Here is a 24,312-nt window from a genome sequence, read left to right as displayed (position 1 = left end):
AGACTGCAGAAAGTATCTTCTTTTTGCAGGCAACCCCTGCCCTGCCCTTCCTCTGCCCAAGACCCCTAGGCAATGCCCTGGTTGTGCTGTGGGGCTGTGAGCAGCCTGCCCCAGGCAGCAAGCAGCCTCTGGGAAGCAGCAGGACCCTGCCCTGCCCTGCTAGGGTGGGGGGGGGGGGGGGGGGAGGAAGAGGGGGGGGTGCTCCTTCTACCCGCAGATTCTCCCCACAGCCCCTGGGCAGCTCCCCAGGCAGCAGGTCCCCCTGCAGCACCTTCTCCTCCACACTGCACAAGCCACGAGAGACATCCTGGCAGCTCCTGGCCACGCAGAGATGTCCTGAGTCCTGGAGCCCCTTCCAGGAACCTCCCCTGCACTGTCCTGAAGCCAGAGACTTACCGTGTGCAGAGCTGTGAAGATTTCTTCTGCACTGAGCTCTCCTCTGCCCACACCCTCCAGGCGGCCTGGAATCCCCTTCTGCTTGGGTGCCTGCAGTCAGAGCCCCCAGCCCTGCTGTGCTTTGCAGAGGAGCTGCTCCTGGGCAGAGCTGTCTCTCTGCACCAGGGCCCTCTTGCCAGGAGCTCTCTCTGTCCCAGGAGCCTGGCCCAGCTCAGCACCAGAGGCCCAGCCCAAGGCATTGTAATCACCCCTCTGGTGGCTTTGGTGATGAGCCCACGAACCTCAGTCACTGAGAGACAATTGAAGAAATCTCTCAAGAAGTCTGAGTCAGAGGCAAGTCTCCTGCAGTGTCCCCCTGAGGGCCAGCACTGACACAGCCTCCCTTGGAGCTCGTTAGAGCAGAACATTGGAGTCAGTGAGGACAAGTAGACAAAGGCAATGTGAAGGTGTCACTGATGTGTAGGAAAACTGGATGTGTTTCACCAAGCACAAGGGCCAGGCCTTGACCGTTGGTCCCTAGGAAGGGATATCCTTTCCCTTCACACACTGCTCAGGGCTCTTCCTGGGGCAGTAGGAGATGGGGATGTGCATTGCCAAGTGCAGGAGAATGGTATGACCCCTGCCTGGTTCATGGGTAGGGAGGGGTAAGGAGGCAATGAGGCCCTTGTGCTTTAATAATAAGCTGTCTCCTCATGGGTGTCAGTGGAAGAGACAACAGCCAGAGCCATGGACACAAAGATCACGCTCTTGTTGGGACTTTCAGCCTTGCCAAAGTCCTTGCTCCTCTCTATACCAGACTGTCCAAGGGACTCCCAGGCCTGCAACTTTTTTCCTGCGGGCTGTAAACCCTTGACCATGTGGTACCACACTGGATCTGAGTTGAGTCTGATAACTCAGATTTTCTTGGTGGCCATTCCCCTCGTAAGGCAGCTGTGTAGGAAGCTGGTGAGCAGCACCACAGCTCATATGGCATCCCTCATGGTGCCCAGGCACTCCTCCTCCTGGGCACTGCTCACTCAGCAGGGACCCGGTCTGCCCTGATGTATGCGGTTTTTCTTCCTCCAGTGCAGGACCAGGGCTCTTCTCCTTGCAAATGTCAACAGGCATCTGTAGGCAAAATCCTACGGTTTCTCAAGGTTTCCTTGGACTGATGCTCCACTGTGTCAGGTGTTAACATCTGCAGGCAGATGGCTGACCCTGATTATGCTGTCTCTCACAAGGTAACTGTAGCAGGAGTTTGTAGGACAGTTTGGACAATACAGGAGTAAGTAGTTGAATGGAATTACAGCACAGACTCCGAGAACGGTAGGGGATGGAAGGCTGCCAGATGCCATTTTTTCTGTTCTTCCTTCTAATGCATGCTGTTGTTTTGTCTGGAACTGCATTCTGTATACAGAACACTGCCCCATACCAGCTAGTAGGAAGAAAATTAAGTCTATCCCAGCCAAAACATAGACAATATCCACTCCATATTCCGTACCATCTGCATCACGCTCAGCTCCAATACTTTCCAATTAATCACCACCACCTTTTCTCTTTGGTCATACACACAGAGATATCATGCCCTTAGTCTATGGTTGTCCTGGTGTTGGCTAGGATCGAGTTAATTTTCCTCCTAGTAGCTGGTATGATGCTGTGTTTTGGATTTAGCATGACAAGAATGATGATTACACACTGATGGTTTAGTTGCTGCCCAGCAGTGGAGGGCTGGGGGTGCCTGAGAAGCTGGGGGGACAGAACCAGGACAGCTGACCCCAAGTGGCCAAAGGGATGTTCCATACCGCATGACATCATGCTGAACAATCAATATGGGTGGCTGGCCAGGGTAGGGGGTACCACTGCTTCGGGACGGGCAATCATCATCATGATCATCATCATCATTGTTCGTATTATTTGTCTTCACTTTCTGTCCTATTAAATTGTCTTATCTCAACACATGATATTTTTTTTCTTTTTCTTTTTTTTCCCCCTCATTCTCTCCTGCATCCGCTGGGGGTGTAGCAGGGTGTGTGTGTGAGTGAATGGCTGTGTGGTGCTGATCTGCTTGCCGGGTTAAACCACACTCTTTTTGGTGCCCAACACGGAGCACAAAGTTTGAGCCAATGACAGATCTGACCACAGTATGTTAAAAAACAAACAGAAAAAAATGAAAGCTATTACAAGAATTAGATGATTTTAATAGTTGCTGACCACAAAGTTGTTTTTTTTTTTTTTTTCTAAATCTCAGGTCTGTTCTGCTTCATTTCAGAATTGTGTTGTATAACACGTTACTTACAGTATGTCTTCCCTGTCATGCTGTTTATCTTTTCTGATGGCTGGCTAAGTTTATTCTTTTGAAGTATTGTGTAAGACTGGCTTATGATATGATAAAAATCCTTGTCACGAAACTAATCTGGTACTTGTACTCAGCATTGCCTTTACTTCCATACCTTGGGAACCATCACTCAGAAACTATTAAGAATTACACTCTTGACATTTTCTCCTCAAGAAACCAAGCCATGGGGGAGACAAGGAGAGGACACTTTTCCTTACTTCTTCACTCTCCCTTTCTGCTTCACCTCCCCCTTCTCCTGCAGGCTAATTACAGTAGCTCTTCAAAGCTTTGAATATCCTTGGGATGCTCAAACCAGCATGTTCCTATTGTTACATCTCCTGAATGTGTTTCAGCTTTTGTTTAAATTTAAACAGCTACTTCAGCATGCCATCCAGAGATCTGCCCCAAGGCAGGAGAGTTAGGAGTGGCAGGGAGTGTGGGAGGATATGGGCAGGCACCTAGAGCAGTGGGCACCTCCAGCGCTTTGGAACTTAACCTATGAGTAAGTGCAGAATCCTTAAAAAAAAACCACTGTGAAATGCTTGAAAAAGGTGTGTGGTCACCCTGGCAATTCCAAAGAGACACAAATCACTGCAATGTGCTGGGCCTTGAACTATGCTTAACAAGCCACAATCAACTCCTCCCCCATCCCTATGACTTTTCCTGCAGGCACACACCAGCCCCTCTGACAGGCCCAGGAGCCACTACAACCCTTGTGAAGGTCCCAGCAGCCACTCCAAACCCTGCAACAGGTCCTGCAGCTGCTCCAGCTCCTGAGATGGGCCCAAAGTTAAATGACCCCTGTGACAGAAACTATAGCCACTCCAAAACCTGAGATAGGCCCTGTAGCTACTCCAACTCCTCTGAAAGGCCCTGCAGCCAGAACAGTTCCTGTGTTGGGCCCTGCAGCCAAACCAGCCCCTATCATGGGCCCCATGGCTGGGCCAGAGAAAAAACCTGTGTCAGTATCGGTTGCCTCTACATGCAAGGGAAAACAATGGGTCTGAAAGTCAGTTTTTCTTTAGAAAGGAAAGAAACTCCTACCCGGACATGAAAGTTAGGAAGAAGATGAGGCAGGTTTCTCCAAAGTTGGGCCATCATGGAAGCAGACGGACAAAAAAGATCATATAAACATCAGAAACCAAGTGATCCCTTTCCCAGTGTAAGCTATGAGATATGGGAAATTATTTCAGCCATCATCTTGGTGAGTATGTTGTCAGCTGGCTGCTCCATTGTTGGGACAACAGTGCCAATAGCCTGGAATTAGAGGAGAGGGAAGCCAAGCAGCCAGGATCACCCTCTACAAAAGGAGTAATTGGCAAAGCCATTGGAAAAAAAGCACAAGGAACTTAATCCTGTTAGGTGTCAAGGAAAGCTATCCCTTCAAGAAATATCTTGTATGTCAACCAGGCAAGTGGACCACCATGGAGAGGGTTATCTGGTACCAGAAGGAATTAGCCGTGCTGAAGGTGATTTGTAGAAACCTAGACAATGAACAGCTGTCCAAAGATCCAGATGAAGTCAAGTGCACATGACCTATGTGTCAGAAGTTTGAACAGAGTGCACCATATGCCAGCCCATTGGCAATAATGACCAAGAAAGACCAAGAGGAACCCACAGTGGAAGAATTGGCATGGGACCAGACACGCGCGAGCTGCAGCTCCTGCACTTCGGGCTCTTCCTGGGCATCTACCTGGATGCCCTCCTGGGCAACGGCCTCATCCTCACTGCCGTAGCCTGTGACCACCACCTCCACACCCCCATGTACTTCTTCCTCCTCAACCTTGCAGTCCTCGACCTGGGATCCATCTCCACCGCTCTGCCCAAAGGCCATGGCCAATTCTCTGTAGGACACCAGGCAAATCTCCTATGAAGGATGTGCTGTACAAATTCTCTTTTCACTCTTCTTGGTTGGAGCAGAGTATTGTCTTCTCACCGTCATGGCCTACGACCGCTACATTGCCATCTGCAAACCCCTGCACTACAGGAGCCTCCTGGGCAGCAGAGCTTGTGCCAAGATGGCAGCAGCTGCCTGGGGCAGTGGCTTTCTCACTGCTGTCCTGCACATGGCCATTACTTTTTCCCTGCCCCTCTGCCAAGGCAATACTGTGGACCAGTTCTTCTGTGAAATCCCCCAGATCCTCAAGCTCTCCTGCTCAGATGCCTACCTCAGGGAAATTGGGGCACTTGTGTTTAGTGTTTCTTTATTATTTGGTTGTCTTGTTTTCATTCTTGTTTCTTATGTGCATATGTTCAGGACTGTGCTGAGGATGCCCTCTGAGCAGGGTTTGTACAACGCCTTTTCCATGTGCCTACGACACATGGCCATGGGCTCCCCATTTGTCAGCACTATCATGTTTGCATATCTGAAGCGCCCTTCAAACTCATTCCCATCCCTGGACTTGGTGGTGGCAGTTCTGTAGTCCATGGTGCCTCCAGCAGTGAACCCCCTCATCTACAGCATGAAGAACCAGGAAATGAAGGATGTTATAAACAAAAAATTTTCATATGTTTTTTAAAGCCTCAGTAAAGGTCTCATCATTTATCCCTTCTCCTAGCATATACAATAACAGTTCAGAGAATCTTTTATTATTAATATTCTTTACTATTATTTTAGCACATATTTGATGATATTTTGAGTTAAATATTAGTCTTAGCAGCCTGCCTGCTAATTATTTTATTTACTTTCATCAGGTAATCTAATTTACCTATAGAACTAGTCTTGCTCAGAAGGTATAGACAAGAAAAAAAATCCATGAGAAACTGTCCTGGTTTCAGTTAGGACAGAGTTAATTTTCCTCCTAGTAGCTGGTAGGGTGCTATGTTTTGGTTTAGGATGAGAAGAGTGCTGATAACATGCTGATGTTTTAATTGTTGCAGAACAGTGCTTACACCAAGCCAAGGACTTTTCAGCTTCTCGCTCTGTCCTGCCAGCGAGCGGGCTAGGGGTGCAGCAGGAGCTGGGAGGGGACAGACCCAGGACAGCTGACCCAAACTGGCCAAAGGGGTATTCCATACCATCTGACATCATACTAAAAAATATATAGGAGAGCTAGCTGGGGTGGGGGTGCCGGTTGCTCAGGGATAGGCTGGGCATCGGTCAGCGGGTGGTGAGCAATTGCATTGTGCATCACTTGTTTTCTTACACATTATTATTAGTAGTACTATTATCATTATTATTATTTTCCTGTCTTAATAAACTGTCTTTATCTCAACTCACCGGCTTCACTTTCCCGTTTCTATCCCCCATCCCAGAGAGGGAGGGGGAAGGGTGAGCAAACGGCTGTGTGGTGCTTAGCTGCCGGCCGGGTTAAACCACAACAGCCCTTTGGCACCCAATGTGGGGTTCGAAGGGTTGAGATAACAACAGATCTGACCAGAGTGTGTTAAACTGAAACTGGTATAAGTATTGTACCTGCTTAATAGTTGCTAGTCACAACATTGATTGCTTTAATCTCAAGTCTGCTGTGCCTGTTTTCCAAATTGAGTTTTATAGCATGTTACTCACTGTATGTGCTCCCTGTCATGCTGTTTATCCTTTCCTGGCCCTGGTTTAAGATCATTATGGTACTGTGTGGTGTAACAATGGCTTATGAAATGATGAAATTTCTGGTCATGACTCTAACTTGGTATTTGTACTCAGCACTGTCGTCGAGTCTATACTTTGGAAACCATATCTCGGAAACTATTAGCAATTACACCTATTGCCTTTTTCATCAGGGAGCCAACCTGTAGAGGGGGCAGGGGAAGATATTTTTTCCTACTTGTTCACTCTCCCTTTCTCCTTCACCACCACCCTCTTATCCCCCGAGCTAGTTACGGTGGTTCTCCGAGATGTTGAATATCCTTGGGATACTCAGACAAGCATGGTGTTATGTCTCCTGAATGCACTTCAGGTTTTGTTTAAGGTTAAACAACTACTTAGGAAACTCATCCAGAGATCTGCCCTGAGTTGGGGTAGTTGCGAGTGGCAGGGAGTGTGGGAGGATATGGGCAAGTTTTCTAGAGCAGTAGGCACCTCCAATGTTTTGGAAATTCACCTCTGAACAACTGCAAAATCCTAAAAAACTGGTAGAATGCTTGGAAAAAGGGTGTTATGACTCTGGCAGTTCCAAAGAGACACAAATTACTGTAGCATGCTTGGGTCTGGCCTATGCCTATCGAGCTGCAATCGATGCTACTATCAACCTAGTGACAGGCCCAACAGTAACTCCAACGGCTACGATGGACCCTGCAGCCGCTCCAATTCCTGCAGCTGCTCCAGCTCCTGCAGCCACTCCAGCTACTGCAGCTGCTCCAGCTCCTGCAGCCACTCCAGCTACTGCAGCTGCTCCAGCTCCTGCAGCCGCTCCAGCTCCTGCAGCCACTCCAACCCCTGAGATGGGCCCAGCATGTATTCCAACCCCTGTGGCAGGCCCTGTGGCAGGGTCAGAGAAACAAGCTGTAGCAGTGCAAGTTGCCCCTGCAGAGGGTATTCCAACCCCTGTGGCAGGCCCTGTGGCTGGGTCAGAGAAATGAGCTGTAGCAGTGCAAGTTGCCCCTGTAGACAAGGTGAAAAAATGGTATAGAGATTGTTGTGGTTTAACCCGGCTGGCAGCTAAACACCACACAGCCGTTCGCTCACCCTCCCCCCTCCCTCTCTGGGATGGGGGAGAGAAACGGGAAAGTGAAGCCGGTGAGTTGAGATAAAGACAGTTTATTAAGACAGGAATATAATAATAACAATAATAATAATAATAGTGATAATGATAATAGTATTAACAATAATAATGTGTAAGAAAACAAGTGATGCACAATGCAATTGCTCACCACCCGCTGACCGATGCCCAGCCTATCCCCGAGCAGCCGGCCCCCCACCCTGGCCAGCCACCCCTATATATTGTTTAGCATGACGTCAGATGGTATGGAACACCCCTTTGGCCAGTTTGGGTCAGCTGTCCTGGGTCTGTCCCCTCCCAGCTCCTGCTGCACCCCCAGCCTGCTCGCTGGCAGGACAGAGCGAGAAGCCGAAAAGTCCTTGGCCTGGTGTAAACACTGCTCTGCAACAATTAAAACATCAGCATGTTATCAGCGCTCTTCTCATCCTAATCCAAAACATAGCACCCTACCAGCTACTATGAGGGAAAATTAGCTCTGTCCTAACTGGAACCAGGACAGAGATTCAGGTGATTTAGAATGCAGAGAGTCTTCTGCTAGGTCTAGGTATAGAGAAGACGAGGCTGGGCCATCAGAAGAACAGGAGGATGAAGATGAAGATGTCAAAAAAGCAACAGTAACTACCCAAAGCCTATACCAGTGTGAGCTATGAGATGTGCAGAAAGATTTTGGTTGCTGCATAGGTGAGCAGCTTGTCACCTGGCTGCTCCAGTGCTGGGACACCAGAGCCAATTGTATGGAATTAGAGGGCAGGGAAGCCAGGTGGCTGGGATCCCCTGCTGGAGATGCAGGCATTGACAAAGCAATTGGAGATGGAGCACAACCTTACAGCCTCTGGAGGCGTCTCCTGTCAGCTGTGAAGGAAAGGTATCCCTTCAAGGAAGAGCTTGTATGTCTACCAGGCAAGTGGACCACTATGGAGAAGGGAATCCAGTACCAGAGGGAATTAGCCATATGGAGGTGATTTATAGGGACTTAGACAATGAAGAAATATCCATAGATCCAGATGAAGTCAAGTGTACATGACCCATGTGGTGGAAGTTTGTACAGAGTGCGCCATCATCATATGCCAGCTCATTGGCAGTAATGGCCTGGAAAGAGGATGAGGAACCCACAGTGGATGAAGTGGCTAAACAACTCCGGCAGTACGAAGAAAGTCTCTCCTCTTCCCTACAGGCCTGCATCTCGGCTGTGGAGAAACTTTCTGAAGAGTTCCACCAACTTAAAGAGAATTTATCTTGCTCCCCACCTGAACTAACCAGTGTCCACCAACTAAAAGAGAATACTTTGGAGAAACTTTCTGAAGAGGTCCACCAACTTAAAGAGAGTTTATTTTCATCCCCACCTGTACAAACCAGTGTCTCAGCTATCAGGGGGAAGCGTTCATCCATGCAAGGAAGATGATATGGTGGGTACATACCCTGTGCGACCCTGTGATTTTACCTACATGACCATGGAGAGGACATGAGAAAATGAGATGGAAAAATCTACCTCGATCCTAGAGGCACGGGTATGTGAGTTGCAAAAGAAAACAATCCGGAAAAAGGGATTCTCTGAAAAGCTTGCTGCTCCAACTTCTAGCAGGCAGTTCTCTAGACACAGAAATGAAGATTCTGACTAGAGTGGCTGTGCCAGGGGGAGGAAAGGGGTAATTGAGTTTATTGGACTTTGTGGATTCGATGGCCTGGCACGTCAGACGCACAGAAGTATAAGGCTTTAATAGACACTGGTTCAGAGTGTACTCTAATGCCATCAAGCTATAAAGGGCCAGAGCCCATCTGTATTTATGGTGTGACGGGGGGATCCCAGCAGTTAAATGTATTGGAGGCTGAAGTGAGTCTAACCGGTAATGAGTGGCAAAAGCACCGTATTGTGACTGGCCCGGATGCTCCGTGCATCCTTGGCGTAGACTATCTCAGGAGAGGATATTTCAAGGACCCAAAAGGGTTCCGCTGGGCTTTTGGCATAGTTGCTTTAGAGACAGAGGACATTAAACAGTTGTCTACCTTGCCCAGTCTCTTGGAGGACCCTTCTGTTGTGGGGTTGCTGAAGGTCGAAGAACAGCAAGTGCCAATTGTGATAAATTAGCAGGTGTTTGTACATTGTCTTTAAAAGGAATTCAGAGAATCTGCTGAGAAGATAAGGTTTTGCAATTTACGACCTTGTTAAGGGGAAGACAAGCGAGTAGATAGTGAGGAGGGGGGGTGTTGGATAAACGTCCTTGGTAAAACAAAGACTCTGTGAAATACTGTTTGCTGCTTTTGCTTTTGCTACCCTTGAACACGAGCACAACGCTTGATCATTGACAGAAACAGAACGAACTGCACAGCTTCAAAAGATTCAACAAGTCCTGACAAGCCGAAACTTGGATGCTGACAAGCCGAACTTGGATGCTATAAAACGGCGACACTGAAAAGGGAGAGTTGTGTGCTGTGGTGGAGCGGAGACTCCCCAGCCGCCCAGCGCTGTTTTGCTTGTACCTGCTTACTTAATTAATAAACTATCTTCGATAGACCAGAAAATTGTGTGGTCTCGCTTATAACAAATTTGGTGCCGTGACTCAGATGAAGGCAAATTGACTGAGGACCCTTTCGGGGGAGAACCCCGCCCAATTCCTTTATGGTGAACTGAGTGAGCAGCCTGAACATAATTGCCTTAGAAATATAGAAGAGCAGGTAAAATTGAGACCTGATTTGGAAGATGTGGAGTTACCCTTAGGGGAACAGATATATGTAGACGGATCCTTGAGGGTAGTTGAAGGGAAAAGAAAATCGGGATATGCATTGGTTAATGGAAAAACATTCGAGGTAATAGAATCAGGCCCTCTGAGCCCGAGCTGGTCAGCACAGGCCTGCGAGCTATATGCAATGCTAAGAGCTCTGAAATTGCTGAAAGATAAAAGTGGAACAATATACACGGATTCTAAATATGCATATGGAATAATCCATACCTTTGGAAAAATATGGGAAGAAAGGGGACTTATTAATTCTCAAGGGAAAGGGCTGGTTCACGAGGAGTTAATTACCCAAGCGCTACAAGCTGTAAGGGAACCAAAAAATATCGCTGTGGTACATGTCAAGGGACATCAGAAGGGAACAAGCCCTCAAATTAGGGGAAACAATTTGGCAGACCAGGAGGCCAAACGGGCAGCACTCCTGTGTGTATATGAGGTGACAAAAAGGGCTGATTGCCCAGCGCTGTTTTGCTTGTACCTGCTTACTTAATTAATAAACTATCTTCGATAGACCAGAAAATTGTGTGGTCTCGCTTATAACGTCAATCGCTACCACAACTGTGCACCGGTGGCAATATCGCTGGTCATGGTGGCAATATTTGGTCATGGATGGCTATGTCCTTTTTAGGAAAGACAGGCTGGGGAAGCGACGGGGTGGGGTTGCCCTTTATGTGAGGGAGCAATTAGAGTGTACACAGCTCCACCTGGGGGAGGGTGAAGGACAAGTGGAGAGCTTGTGGGTGAGAATTAAGGGGTGGGCTGGTATGGGGGACACTATTGTGGGGGTGTACTACAGGTCACCAGATCAGGAGGAGGGGTTCGATGAGGCCTTCTACAAGCAGCAGGTAGCAGCCTCACGATCCCTGGCACTGGTTCTCATGGGGGACTTCAATTATCCAGATATCTGCTGGGTAAGCAACTCGGCCAGGCATGTGCAGTCCAAACAGTTCCTACAATGCGTTGAAGATAATTTTCTGATGCAGGTGGTGGAGGAGCTGACGAGGCGGGGGGTGCTTCTGGACCTTGTCCTTACCAACAGGGATGGGCTTGTTAGGGACGTGAAGGTTGAGGGCAGCTTGGGATGCAGCGACCATGAGATGGTGGAGTTCAAGATGGAACTTAGTGGAAGAAGGCAAAAAGCAGGATTGCTACCCTGGACTTTCGGAGAACCAACTTCGACCTCTTCTGGGACCTGCTTGGGGGTATCTCATGGGCTAGGTTGCTAGAAGACAAGGGTGCTTGTGAGAGTTGGGCAACATTTAAACAGCACTTCTTCCAAGCTCAGGATCGGTGCATCCCTAAGAGTAGAAAATCAGGGAAAGGGGGCAGGAAACATTCATGGATGAACAAGGAGCTCATCGACAAGATCAAAAGGAAGAGGGAGGTCTATGAAATGTGGAAAAAGGGCCCGTCCTCCTGGGAAGAGTATAGAAGTGTTTTCAGGGCCTGCAGGGATGCGACGAGGAAGGCTAAAGCCCACCTAGAGATGAGGCTTGCAAAAGAGATAAAGGATAATAAGGTTTTTTTTTAAGTATGTAAACAGTAAAAGGAAGACTGGGGATAATGTGGGTCCCCTGCTGAACAAGGGGGTTGTCCTGGTAATGAGAGATGCCAAGAAGGTGGTATACTGAATGCCTTCTTTGCTTCAGTCTTTGCTTCAAGGACTGCCCCCAGGACTCCTGGACCCTGGAGGGTGGAGAAAGGGTCTGGGAAATGGACAGCTCCCCTCCAGTTGATGAGGGAGTGGTTTGGGAGCGTCTGAGTGGGATCAATGCACATAAATCCATGGGCCCCATTGGGATGCATCCGCGTGTGCTAAGGGACCTGGCAGATGTGATCACCGAACCGCTCTCTATCATCTTGGAAAGGTCCTGGAGAACAGGAGAGGTGCCTGAAGACTGGAGGATAGCCAATGTCACTCTGGTCTTCAAGAAAGGCAAGAAAGAGGATCCAGGAAACTACAAGCCAGTCAGTCTCACCTCTGTCCCTGGAAAGGTGTTGGAACAGCTTGTTCCGGATGCCATCTCCAAGCAATTGGAAGAGAAGAAGGTTATGAGGAGTAGTCAGCATGGATTCACCACGGGGAAGTTGTGCTCGACCAACCTCGTTGCCTTCTATGATGGCATCACCAGCTGGGTAGATGGGCGAAGAGCAGTGGATGTTATCTACCTTGACTTTAGCAAGGCTTTTGATACTGTCTCCCATGACATCCTGCTAGCAAAGCTGAGACAATGTGGGATAGACGAGTGGACAGTAAGGTGGGTTGAGAACTGGCTAACTGGCCGCGCTCAGAGGGTTTGGTGTCTTGCGAGGGGCTGGGTCTGTGGTGGCTGTGCCCAGAGCCCTGCAGCAGGCTGCAGTGGGCACTGGCCCCCAGCCTGGGTGGATGGGCTGGGCTGGGCTGTGCTTGGGAGAGGGCAGGGAGTTGGGGAGAGGTGGGCAGGGGCTGGTCTGGTCTGAGAAGCGCCTGGCAGAGGGCAACAGCAGTGTCAGGGAGCGGTGGGAGCATGCAGGGGAGGGCTCCCAGCAGGGCTTGGTGCTGCAGAGCCAGGGCTGCATTCAGAAGAGTGTTGGCACCAGGTCAAGGGAGGTGATCTTCCCTCTCTACTCAGCCCTGGTGAGGCCACACCTGGAGTATTTTGTCCAGTTCTGGGCTCCCCAGTACAAGAGGGACATAGAACTACTGCAGCAAATCCAGAGAAGGGCTGCAAAGGTGATTAGAAGACTGAAGCACCTGTTGTACCAGGACAGGCTGAAAAAACTGCGCCTGCTTAGCCTGGAAAAGAGAAGACTAAGGGGAGGCCTCATTAATGTCTATAAATATGTGAGGGGAGGGTGTCAAGAGGATGGAGCTGATTGTTTTTTAGTTTTGTCCAGTGACACGACGAGTGGCAACGGGCACAAACTGAAGCATAGGAGATCGCGGCTCAATGTGAGGGAGCACTTCTTTACTGCGAGGGTGACAGAGCACTGGAACAGGCTGCCCAGATAAGTTGTGGAGTCTCCTTCTCTGGAGATATTCAAAGCCAGCCTGGATGCCATCCTGCGCAATGTACTCTTGGTGATTCTGTTCAGGGGAGTTGGACTAGAAGATCTTCAGAGGTTCCTTCCAACCCCGTCCATTCTCTTATTCTGTGATTCTATGAAGGGAGCCCAGAGCTGCAGGTGCATGGGAAAGGAGGCTGCTCTGGGCCCTTGCTGGCCTGGGCAGAGCAGTAAGGGGGCCCAGGGAATCCGTCCCCCCACTGCAGCTTGCCAGGACCTACAAGGCTGTCATGGAGCATCCGTGGTGCACAGGGAGAGGCCAAAGCCAAGGGGTGTGAGGTGAAGCAGGAGCTACTGGGCCTGCAGAGCAGGAAATCTTTGTCCGCCAGCTCGGGGCTCATCTGCAGAAAGGGGGTCAAGAGCGCTGCCTCTTTTTCACTTTCATGTACCCAATTTCCCAAAGTGGGGCAAGTTGATGGGCTCTGCCTCAGCCATTTAAATGTCCTGTTGTTGAGTCTCAGCCTGAGTTTGCCACAGATGACCCAGGATGTCAAATGGATGTTCAGCTGCCTACTGGGAGTAAGGGACACTATCTCTGGTTCCCAGTGGTCATTTCAACTTCAGGTCAATCCCAAGAACCCCCTTAAGAAGGGGGTTGTCTTTGAAGGGGTTTGATGTGCTGGGCTGAGCATCAGTTACAGGGACAAAGACCACTGCTGTCAGTGGAAGTGCCCTGGGTACTTCACCTGCCTCCACCTGATCCACCAAAATTCTCTGGTCACCTGCAGATCCTTCCTGACAGCAGCCTGTCCAGAGAATTACTTTAGATGCACCAGGGCCTCTGGAGGTGGCACTGGTTGTTCATGATCAGACAGCAAATCTCTGCCTGAATTCCCAGTAATTTCTTCAGAATGTAAGTAATAAGGCAAGTACTCATCACCTCAAATGATTCAATCCCTTCCATAAAATGTCACGAAGTGTAGTTTCTATCATGAGGAAATGTGAATTTTCAGGATGTATATTCTTCGCTAGAGAAGAAATAATGGTGTTCACCTGTACTTGCATTGTGATCGCTTTGTCTACCAAGGTGTGCTCCCTCATCTTCCAGGTACATCCACAAGTTTTGATTAAACAGACCCTGCTCAATGTCCCCTTTCCAGCTGCCTCTCTGGACCTATGGACTTCCCATTGTTCTCCTGGTTTGCGCTTCCCTTACTCTTTGAACATTCAGACCGCTCTCACTGACACAGTTGCTGCTTTGACCTTCAGGGAATTCAAGCTTGCTCATCTGTCAGCAGTCTGTCTAGTTGCTGCTTTCTGGAGTCAGACCTTCCACTTCTTGAGCCTTGCAGAGAACAGGGATGGCATACAGCCCAGGACTGACCGTAGGATATGGCCCCCAGCAGGAAGCACTCTGGTCATGCAGAAGGTGCAGATGATAGTGCTCCCACCTCTGTGAGCAAAGGGAGTGTTGTCCCCAGTCAGGAAGCTGGCCAGCATCTGGCACAGGGTGGTGGAGCTGTACAAGGTGTGGAAGGGGGACAAATCCCCAAAGAAGGCGGCCACGGGCATCTGCAGGTGTTTGCTTGTAGGCACCATCACAATGATGAGGGTGTTCCACATCCCAGTCACCGTGCTGGTCATGTGAAAGCGGAAGAAGAGATTTGTCTATGGGTAGAGGATCTTCCAGATGGACAGCTGGGGAAACTGAACGAATGGTGTCTTAGTGTCCCATTCCCTTCATGGAAATCATGTTAGAGCATTCTGGTCCTCCCTCTCTTGTTAGGACACCAATGAGCAAGATGTTTCTTTCTCAGTTTGTAAACGAAATGGTGAAGGGTGTTCAGAGGGGTGAAATGACCCCTGGCAGTCATGGCTGCGGTGTCCTGCCATGCAGTGGGAACACAATAGAGGTTAAGGGAGGGCATCATTTCTTCACATGTTTGACAACCAAACTCTAATAGCACAAATCACATTTCTAAAACCAGTCTCTCCCACATTCAGAGAGGTACAGTTGGTGACGAATGCGGTCTGCTTCAAACACCACACCCCATGAGAGATCCTGTTGCCTTCAGGAGCTGTCAGCTCTGAGGCCTTGGGGACACTTCGAGGGAGCCCAATGGCACAGAGCAAGTGATGCCATGGTTGGAAGCTGTGTTGCTGAGCTGGACCGGGCTCCTGGGCTCAAGGGGAGCTCCTGGCAAGCAGGCAGCACTGCAGAGAGACAGCTCTGCCCAGGAGCAGCTCCTCTGCACAGCACAGCAGGGCTGGGGGCTCTGACCACAGGTGGCACGGGGAGAGGGGAGAAGGAGAGAGGGGTTGGAGGCAGTGAGGAGTGCAACAAGAGAGGGCAGTGTGTGGCAGGACATATCTACGGACTCTTGACACCGTGAGTCTCTGGCAGCAGGGCAATGCAGGTGCAGTTGCCAAAGGGGTCTACTACAGCTGGTACATTTGATGCCTAATAGCATCTGACAGGACGGTTCTCTCTGTTTTTCCAGCGAAGAGTAGACAATGCTTTAGAGAATGTCATTTATGAGGGGGCATTTCAAGAGAAAGACCGAGGCTTGTTTTATCTGAAGGGGAAGGCTTTTTTGGACTCTGTGGTTTAAGATTTCTGTTGCAAAGGTTTTACAGGTTTCATGGTATGGGTTGTCAGGATTGTACAGGAGACTGAATCTACTAGAGCATTGCACTGAGAGATCAGTATGTCCGCAATTAACTTCATAAAGACCCTTCAGACACCTCACCTTAAAGACTGCACCAACATCATATTTGTGATCTCAGGTTTTAACTGAGCTAACATAGAACCAGCACCCAGCAGGGACATGGGCAGGTGGTGAGAGGGAACTGCTGCCACAAATGCTGTGTGAGGGAGGGCTCAGGCACCTCCCTGCCATCTCCCCGCACAGCAGGTGCCTTCCCTGGGACACCCCCTGCTCTCCTCTCCCACCAGCACAGCCTCTGCCCTCAAGCCCCCGGTGTCCCCAGCAGGAGCTGCCGCCTCTGCAGGCAGAGCAGCAGCAGAGGAGGGTCTGCTGAGTGTCTGTCTGTCCCTCCCTGGTCTTTCCTCCTCTGGCAGCAGCACGCTGCCATTCCTCCTGGCTTCTCCAACTGGCCATGCTGCTGCTGTTCTTGTTTCCAGGCTGGCTGAGGATGGAGGTTTCACATGCAAATGGAGTGAGCCCTCGGTGTGCTTGGACGGAAATGGGGTACGGGGACAGGGTGAGGGGTCTGGATATGTGTGCTTTGAGACTGGATTCTTCGGCTCTCAGCAGTGTCCAGGTTCTTCTTGGGTGAACCTCTGAGTGCAGTTGTCCTGCAGCTCAAAGAGGTGCCGGCACAGGTCAATTCAAACCAGGAAGAGGATCCACAGTATTTCACTTGGAATGCAGGAAAATTGCACAGGATTTCTGCCTTACAGACTCTCTTCAGGAGTGGCTGGTCAGCTAGAACAAAAGACACAATTATAAATCCACCTATGTTCTTTACCTGTTGCTGTAGGACAGGACTCATTCCTGAACTACCCACAGCAGAATGTCCTGCTCCAAGGGAAAGCCTCAGGCAGCATGAATACAAACACAGGAAAGGGATCTGCCAAATGTCTGCGTGCAATTGGGCAAGCACATTGGGGATTATATAAGAAATAGAAATCTTTTTTCTCAGATAACTCTGGTATATTATCACTGTATTTCTGTTCCTTGGGCAGGACCCCATGCCCAGAAAGAGCAAATGCCCAACAGCAGCTGTGTGAGTGAGTTCCTCCTCCTGGCATTCGCAGACACGCGGGAGCTGCAGCTCCTGCACTTCGGGCTCTTCCTGGGCATCTACCTGGCTGCCCTCCTGGGCAACGGCCTCATCCTCACCGCCGTAGCCTGCGACCACCGCCTCCACACCCCCATGTACTTCTTCCTCCTCAACCTCGCCCTCCTCGACCTGGGATGCATCTCCACCTCTGCACCCAAAGCCATGGCCAATTCTCTGTGGGACACCAGGGCAATCTCCTATGAAGGCTGTGCTGCACAGGTTTTTTTTTTAGTCTTCTTCTTTGGTTCAGAGTATTCTCTTCTCATCACCATGGCCTACGACCGCTACGTTGCCATCTGCAAACCCCTGCACTACGGGAGCCTCCTGGGCAGCAGAGCTTGTGCCAAGATGGCAGCAGCTGCCTGGGGCAGTGGCTTTCTCTATGCTGTCATGCACACAGCCAATACATTTTCCCTGCCCCTCTGCCAAGGCAATTCTGTGGACCAATTCTTCTGTGAAATCCCCCACATCCTCAAGCTCTCCTGCTCAGATGCCTATCTCAGGGAAGGTTGGCTTCTCATGTTTAGTGCCTGTTTAACCACTGTATGCTTTGTTTTCATTGTGCTGTCCTATGTGCAGATCTTCAGGGTGGTACTCAGGATGCCCTCTGACCAGGGATGGCATAAAGCCTTTTCCACGTGCCTCCCTCACCTGGCTGTGGTCTCCCTGTTTGTCAGCACTGTCATGTTTGCCCATCTTAAGCCCCCCTTGATCTCCTCCCCATCCCTTGACCTGGTGGTTGCAGTTCTGTACTCAGTGTTGCCTCCAGCAGTGAACCCCCTCATCTACAGCATGAGGAATCAGGAGCTCAGGGATGCTTTGAGGAAACTGATGCATTGATGTCTTTCAAAATCAGGAAATTGCCCTTCATCTTCCACATATGACTGATAATGTAATGCATTTCTGGCACAAGGTATAGTTTGCTGTTTTTTGGACTTTTTTAATACTCTTTAGAGCCGCAGCACGAGGTCGAGGATGTGTGTAATTGGGGTTGCATGGGGAAGGGGTTCCACAGTGGCTGTCCAGGCCAGCACAGATGTGCTTATGTGGGAATTGCTCCCTGGAATATGGAATATCCCAGAAGAGCAGGGCCCCCTGTGTGTGCAGGGGAGATATGGGAAGGGAAACCCTTTGCTACTGCTGCCAGCAGTACGCACCATCATACCATGATGCCATCATACGCACGTAGAGAGATGAACACCTGCGACAACAAAGGCCATCAGATATTCCTACAAGTCTCATGAAGGCCAGTGGGGCAGATAGTGTCACAAGGCGAAGTAACATCCCATGGGAAGCCACCTGGAGGCAGCTCTGGGATGTGCTTCCTTGAACGTCCCTGTGCCAATTCCTCATGCCTTGGGGTATCTCAGAGGAGGGCAGAGCAGGGTGAGGCACTGCAGGGCTGACGTGCTTCCCAGCCTCTGGCAGTGGCTGCAGGAGCCAGAGGGACACTGCAGGCACTTCAGTGCACTGCGTGTGGTGTGCAAGGCAGGGACCCGTGTCTCCCAACAGCCCCATGTGTATGAGGAGCGCAGGAGACCAGCTCAGAGATGGATATCTCACAGAGCCCTGGCATTGCCCTGTGTGCCTCCAGAAACAACCCCCAGTGTCTCTGTGAGATTTCTGTCACCCTACTTGCACAGGTTCATTCCAGATGCCTCTCTCTGCTATGTCACACTACCGTGACTTTCTGGACTGGGCTGTCAAAGGTTTGCATCAGAGATTTCTGGGGACTTGGAAAAGGCAGGCATCAAACACATCTTAAGGAACGCCAAAAAAAAAAAAAAAAAAAGACGAGGAGAATTGCTGCTATCACCTCTGCTCCTGGTGACGTGACGGGGAAAGTCCTGCCACAGCCATCTTCAGGTACATGGAGGAAAACAAAGAAATTGCTGAAGCAGTAGGGAAGGGGAAAGAAGGCAATGTGGTGAACCTGGACTTTATCAAGGCCTTTGCCATGGTCTCCTGGAGTCTCCCTTTGGCCAGACTGGTGATATTTGGACTGAAGAAGGGGATGATGATGGGGGGAGGGAAGGTGGCTGGACATTAGTGGTACAAAGTCCTCCTGACAGTCAGTTACCAGCAGCATCCCTCTGTGATGGGAACTTGGACCAACACCATTGACCCTGTTTGCTGTCTCCCTCTATGATGGCATGGAGTGCATTTTCAGCTCATCTGTGGATGATGCCAACTAGGTTGAGTCCTTGAGCAACTTCACCTTGCGCAGAGCACAACACTATGTAAGCCACTCCATCCCAGCCAGATGCAGTACAAGCAGGCACTTGGCATGCCAACTGTGAGAACCCCTCTGTCTACATACCCACTAGGACCCTTACAGGAAGAAGGCCTGCCTGTATGTTTTCATGTTCCTTCCTGGAGGTAAGGAACCGGAGAGGTTTGAGAGGTTGCTTGTGGGAACTTCATGAAGTTCAACAAGGCCTACTTGGCCTTGGTCCTACACCTTGGCCAGGGCAATCCCAAGCACAAATACAGGCTGAGTGGGGAATGGATGAGGTGATTCTCCCCCTTTTCTCTGCTCTCTTGAGACCCCACCTGGAGTACTGCGTTCAGCTCTGGGGCTCCCAATATAAGAATGACATGAAGCTGTAAGAGTGAGTCCAGACAAGGACTACAAGGATGAACACGGGACTGGAGCACCTCTCCTATTAAAACAGGTTGAGGGAGTTGGGGTTGTTCAGCCTGGAGAAGAGAAGGCTCTGAGGAGGCCTTATAGCGTCCATCCACTACTTAAAGGAGGCCAACAGGAAAGCTGGGGAGAGGCTTTTTCTCAGGGTGTGCAGTGATAGGACAAGGGGAATGGTTTTAAACTTAAAGAGGGTAGATTTAGATTAGATATTCAGATGAAATTCTAGATTTCGAGGTGAGGCACTGGAACTGATGCTGTGGGTCCAGAGGTCACCCAGAGGGAGTTTGGATCAGCCCATGCCCTTGTGTTTGAAGGAACAGCTGGCGAGAAGCTTCAGTGAAATCGTGGGAATACCAGAGAGCAAGGTGGGGAAGAGAAGTGGCTGTCTGCTGCCTTCAGAGAAGTGTGGGACAGCACAGAAAAACATGCAGAGGAGTGTTCTGACAAGACTGGAAGGCCACCTTTGTCACCGCAGCCATGGCTTATGAGGAGATATGTTATACTCATGGCACTGGGACCATGTATTCGCCTTTCAACTGTGTGCAAACACTGGGAGGTGTCATACCATCATCCTTCACATTATATATGGGCATCACCCCCTACCCCACAGACCCCAGGAAGACCCCTGAGTGAGACATGGGGGTTCAGGATCTCTCCTCCAGGGGCTGGGGTCAGGCCTTGGACCTTCTGCTTCACCAAAACAAAACGAAACTTTTCTCAGCACAGTACCTTTGCCTGTCTGTAATCATGGCCTCCAATTATCTGCCCTAGCAATTCCCACAGGAGGCTTTCATAGCAACAGAATAGAATAACCAAGAGTGTAGAGTGTAGAGTACTCTAATACTACAGGACAGAGTAGCCAACAGAGGTGAGACAGGTACTCTGATATAATGAAAGCCATCAGAAAGCTGATGCCAGTTAGATGACTGCTATGGGGAGGTCAGGAGTAGCCTGGCCAGAAGAGATGTGAGATTTGGGGTAGGGAAAAGGAAGGGAAGAGGAGCTTGGAAGTTTCTATTTGTAGAGGTAAGAGGGTTCATGTAATGTTGATGCTGCTGTAACACTGACTTAAAACAGTCATGCATGGCCCTTACACTATTTTCAACAATAACATTAATCCCTCAACATAGACATTAGTCCAACACCCTGACGGTAGTCCCCTACTATAATGCAGAACTCAAAGTATCACCTGAAGAAAAACTCAGCCCATAGCCCCTTTCCCTTACCTTTACTCTCTTGCTCACCCTAATCCCTGCACTTAACACTATCATTAAAATGCTCTATTTAACCCCAGACTTCTTGGCAGACCTAAATGCAACCCTAAACCATAATGCTTGCCCATACCCTAACCACAGACCTGATACCACAAGCACAACACCAAACCCTCCAACTAAAACTTTGCTTAATGTCTAACCCAGAAAGGTAAACCCTAGTCCCTAGGGGCTAGAGAGAGGTCATCTCTGCCTCAGGATCTCCTGCACCAACAGCAGGAATGTGACTGTGGAAGTGACTGTAAGGTCACTTCTGTCTCTGCAGTTGATAGGCCAGAAGCATGAAAATGTCACAGAAAGAGACTATGAGGTCACTTCTGCCTGTATCTGGCAGGTCACCCTTGACTTCGACCTGGGATCTGTATTTTTCAGCTGACATCTGCCAGTGGCCCTGCTAGGCCAGCAGAAGGCACCTGGTTGGCATGGTGACTGTGGGATCCCCTCTGCCGACATACCGAGGAGGACCCAGACAGAAAGAAGGCCTGAATATTGGTTGTCGTGTCTCTTCTGCTTCAGTCCATGACTGGACAGCAGGAGGCACAAGGCTTGGTTGTGTCTAGCCAAGAAGCTGCAAGACCAGCAGCAGGCCCATGGCTTGGAAGACACTGGTGAGGTGACTTGTGTCTGGTGTGCTGACAGGCCTCAAGAAGGCCGATGGGTTGGGATGCCTACTTTGGGAGTGGTTTCCACTCTGATGGAGCTTGTTTGGTAGTAGGAAAGAGCAGGAGAGAAAAACGGCCACAAAATGCATCTTGGAAGGTAGGCACTGGCCACGAGGAGGAAGAAATGTCCCTCAAAGGGTAGTGCTGTGGTGCAAGAGGTCACCCAAAGAGTGTACGTGATAAGACCATGGCTTTGTGTTTAAAGGATCAATTGGTGAGGTGGTGAGGTTTGATGAGACATTGGTGAAGTGATGGAAATGCCAGGAGGTGAACAGAGATGGGTGTCTGCAGTCTTCAAGGAAATAGGGCAAAGTCTGGGATAGTATAGGAAAGACTGCAAAGGATAAGGCGGAGGGTGTTGGTAGAATGGAAGGTCCCAACAGCCCTGACGTTTTTGTCCCTGTGGCTAGAGCTCATGAAGAGATATGCCATACTCATTGCAATGGAGCCTCATTGCTTCCTTGCAACCCCTTGCAGAGGCTGGTAGGTATCATACCACTGTTCTTCTTGTGGCATCACACTGCTCACCACATCAAGCCTGATCAAGCCATGGGGGTGCACTATCTCCCCTCCCAGTAGCTGGGGTTAGGCCTTGGCCCTTCTTCTTCAATAAAACCAGTGAAGATATTTCTCAGCATACTGCCTTTGCCTACCTGTAATCATGGCCTCCAATTAGCTGCTCTAACAAGTCTCTGGGGAGGCTGTCTTAGTAACAGCCCTCTGTGGGGCCCATTAATACTCCAAATCACTTCAACTTTTCCTTCTGACTTTACTTTCTCAGGTGGTTGCATCATTCTTCTCACAGTACCTGAGTGTCATAGCCTCAGCACCAAAATACACCATGGAACTCATTAAAATGAAGAAACTCCTAACATCTCTTGCATAGTTTTGTTCAGGACTTCAAGACTTGTTCAGCTAATTGGAGAGCTTTCATGTTCTAGTTAAGGAGGAAGATTTCAAAAAGCACCTAATAAAAATCTTTTCCCATCTTAAAGGATGCATTTAGTTGAATTTTGTTTAGGAGTATTATTCCCTAATTGATATTCATCCAGGGTGTCTCCTTCAGAGACTTGCATAGGTAGGAAAAGCAGACTCTTGAGGTCTGACACTGCATGGAGAATCTTGCTCCTCACCACGCCAGCCCTGACATTTCTCTCATTGGCCACCTGGCGCTTCCATCACTTTTCCTTACACCAGACTTATGCATTAAAGTCTGCAGCTGGACGTTACAGCTCCATTTCCTCAGCTCCCACCTGCTTTACTAAGAGACATGGATGAACACAGGTGTGGAAGGGTTTTTCCTATTTCCAACCAAAGACCAGCAAAACATGCATAAATTTTCAAAAAAATAAAGAAATAATAATAAGAAAAAAAACAAGCTCCTCATCTTCTATTCCTTCTCTGAGGTTTACCTTCCCAAAAGATTGAATGTACAAGAAGTATTTTATACTGATAGATATGAAATTATGAACTATAGTGTTAGTATCGATCCATACAATATGAATTCAATGATAAAGTATGAGGTTCTTGCTAAAGAAAAAAAATACATATTGCTGATAGATGAGCAAGCTGGGCTGCTTCTACCTGAATCTCAAAGCAGCAACTGTGTTGGTGAGAGTGGTCTGAATGATCAAAGAATAAGGGGAGGGCAAACCAGAACAACAGGAATTGCATAGGTCCAGACGGGCAGCTGGAAAAGCTATATTCAGCATTGTCAGTTTAATCAAAACTTGTGAACATACCTGGTAGATGAGGGAGTACATCATGATACACTACGGGAGGACAATGCAAGTACATGTGAACATCAGTATTTCTTCTCCTGTGATGAATATACATCCTGAAAATTCACATTTCTTCATGGTAGAAACTACGCTGTCTGACATTTTATGGAAGGGATTGAATCATTTGAAGTGATGAGTAATTGCTCTATTAGTTAAGTACTCATGAAATTACTGGGTATTGAGGCAGAGCTTTGCTGTCTGACAATAAACAATCAAGCAAAACCACCAGAGACCCCATCTGAGGTACTTCCCTGGATTTGCAGCTATCAGAAAGGACCTGCAGGAGACCAGAACCTTTGCGGGGATTCAGGGGGAGGTAGATGGAGTTCCCAGGGAAACTCCACTGCCAGCAGTGCTCTTTATCCCTGCAACTACAGTCCAGCCCGGCACACAAAACCCCTTCAAGGACAAAACCCCTCTTTCAGTGAATTCCTGAGACTGACCCAAAGTTGAAAAGGCCATTGGGAACCCAAGATACTCTCCTTTGTTCCTACTAGACAGCTGAACATCCATTTACCCTCCTGGGTCATCTGTGGCAAATTCAGGCTGCAAGACTCAAGAACAGGACACTTGAAAGAGCTGAGACAGAACCCATCAGCTTGCCCCACTTTGGGAAATCGTCCCCTTCCAACTATGGGTATGAAAGTGAAAAATGTGAGATGACCCATCTGGTCAATGCACAGAGTAAGGGAAAGTCATAGGCATTGTGCTGTATTGGCAGAAGGCAAAAGGCATTGCATTGTGCCTCAGACTAATCAAGGAGACCTAATCCAGTTCATCCACAAGATACAGAAAAAAACTTGAAGCTCAGTGAAGGATGTTGAGTTGTGGCCTAAAATGAAGAAGGATGTTGATTACTGGTGAAGGAACTGTCCCTTTGTGCCATCACCAATGCAGATTACACAAGAACTGCATCACATAAAGTAACCCATCCCACCCTGGCTCTGTCACCCCATGAGGCAGAGGAGAGGGAGGTGACAGCCAAGGGACACATTTGGGTGTGGAAGACGGGGCCCAGCAGAGACAAGGAGTCAAGGCAGTGGGGTGGGAGAGGCCAGG

The 24,312-nt window shown here is 49.2% G+C and overlaps 1 protein-coding gene across 1 annotated transcript; it reads left to right on the top strand.

Annotated features, from left to right (window-relative positions):
* Window positions 1-4,650: 4,650 nt before the first annotated feature.
* Window positions 4,651-17,732, top strand: LOC136787349 (olfactory receptor 14C36-like). Its single transcript, XM_066984529.1, has 2 exons — window positions 4,651-4,834; window positions 16,960-17,732. The coding sequence occupies exons 1-2, from the start codon at window positions 4,651-4,653 to the stop codon at window positions 17,730-17,732; spliced, it is 957 nt and encodes a 318-aa protein (XP_066840630.1).
* The last annotated feature ends 6,580 nt before the right edge of the window (window positions 17,733-24,312 follow it).

The sequence above is a fragment of the Anser cygnoides genome, chromosome 29 (genome assembly GCF_040182565.1).
Source record: "Anser cygnoides isolate HZ-2024a breed goose chromosome 29, Taihu_goose_T2T_genome, whole genome shotgun sequence".
NCBI classification, from domain to species: Eukaryota; Metazoa; Chordata; class Aves; order Anseriformes; family Anatidae; genus Anser; species Anser cygnoides.
Note: the sequence above shows the minus strand (reverse complement) of the source record. Positions and strands in the feature narration are given on the sequence as shown.

Excerpts from the sequence above, each read along its gene's own strand:
- LOC136787349 (XM_066984529.1), top strand. The coding sequence starts at position 4,651 with ATGGCCTACGACCGCTACATTGCCATCTGCAAACCCCTGCACTACAGG. Across the intron at positions 4,835-16,959 it reads TACTGTGGACCAGTTCTTCT|CCTGCGACCACCGCCTCCAC; the intron begins GTGAAATCCCCC and ends TCACCGCCGTAG.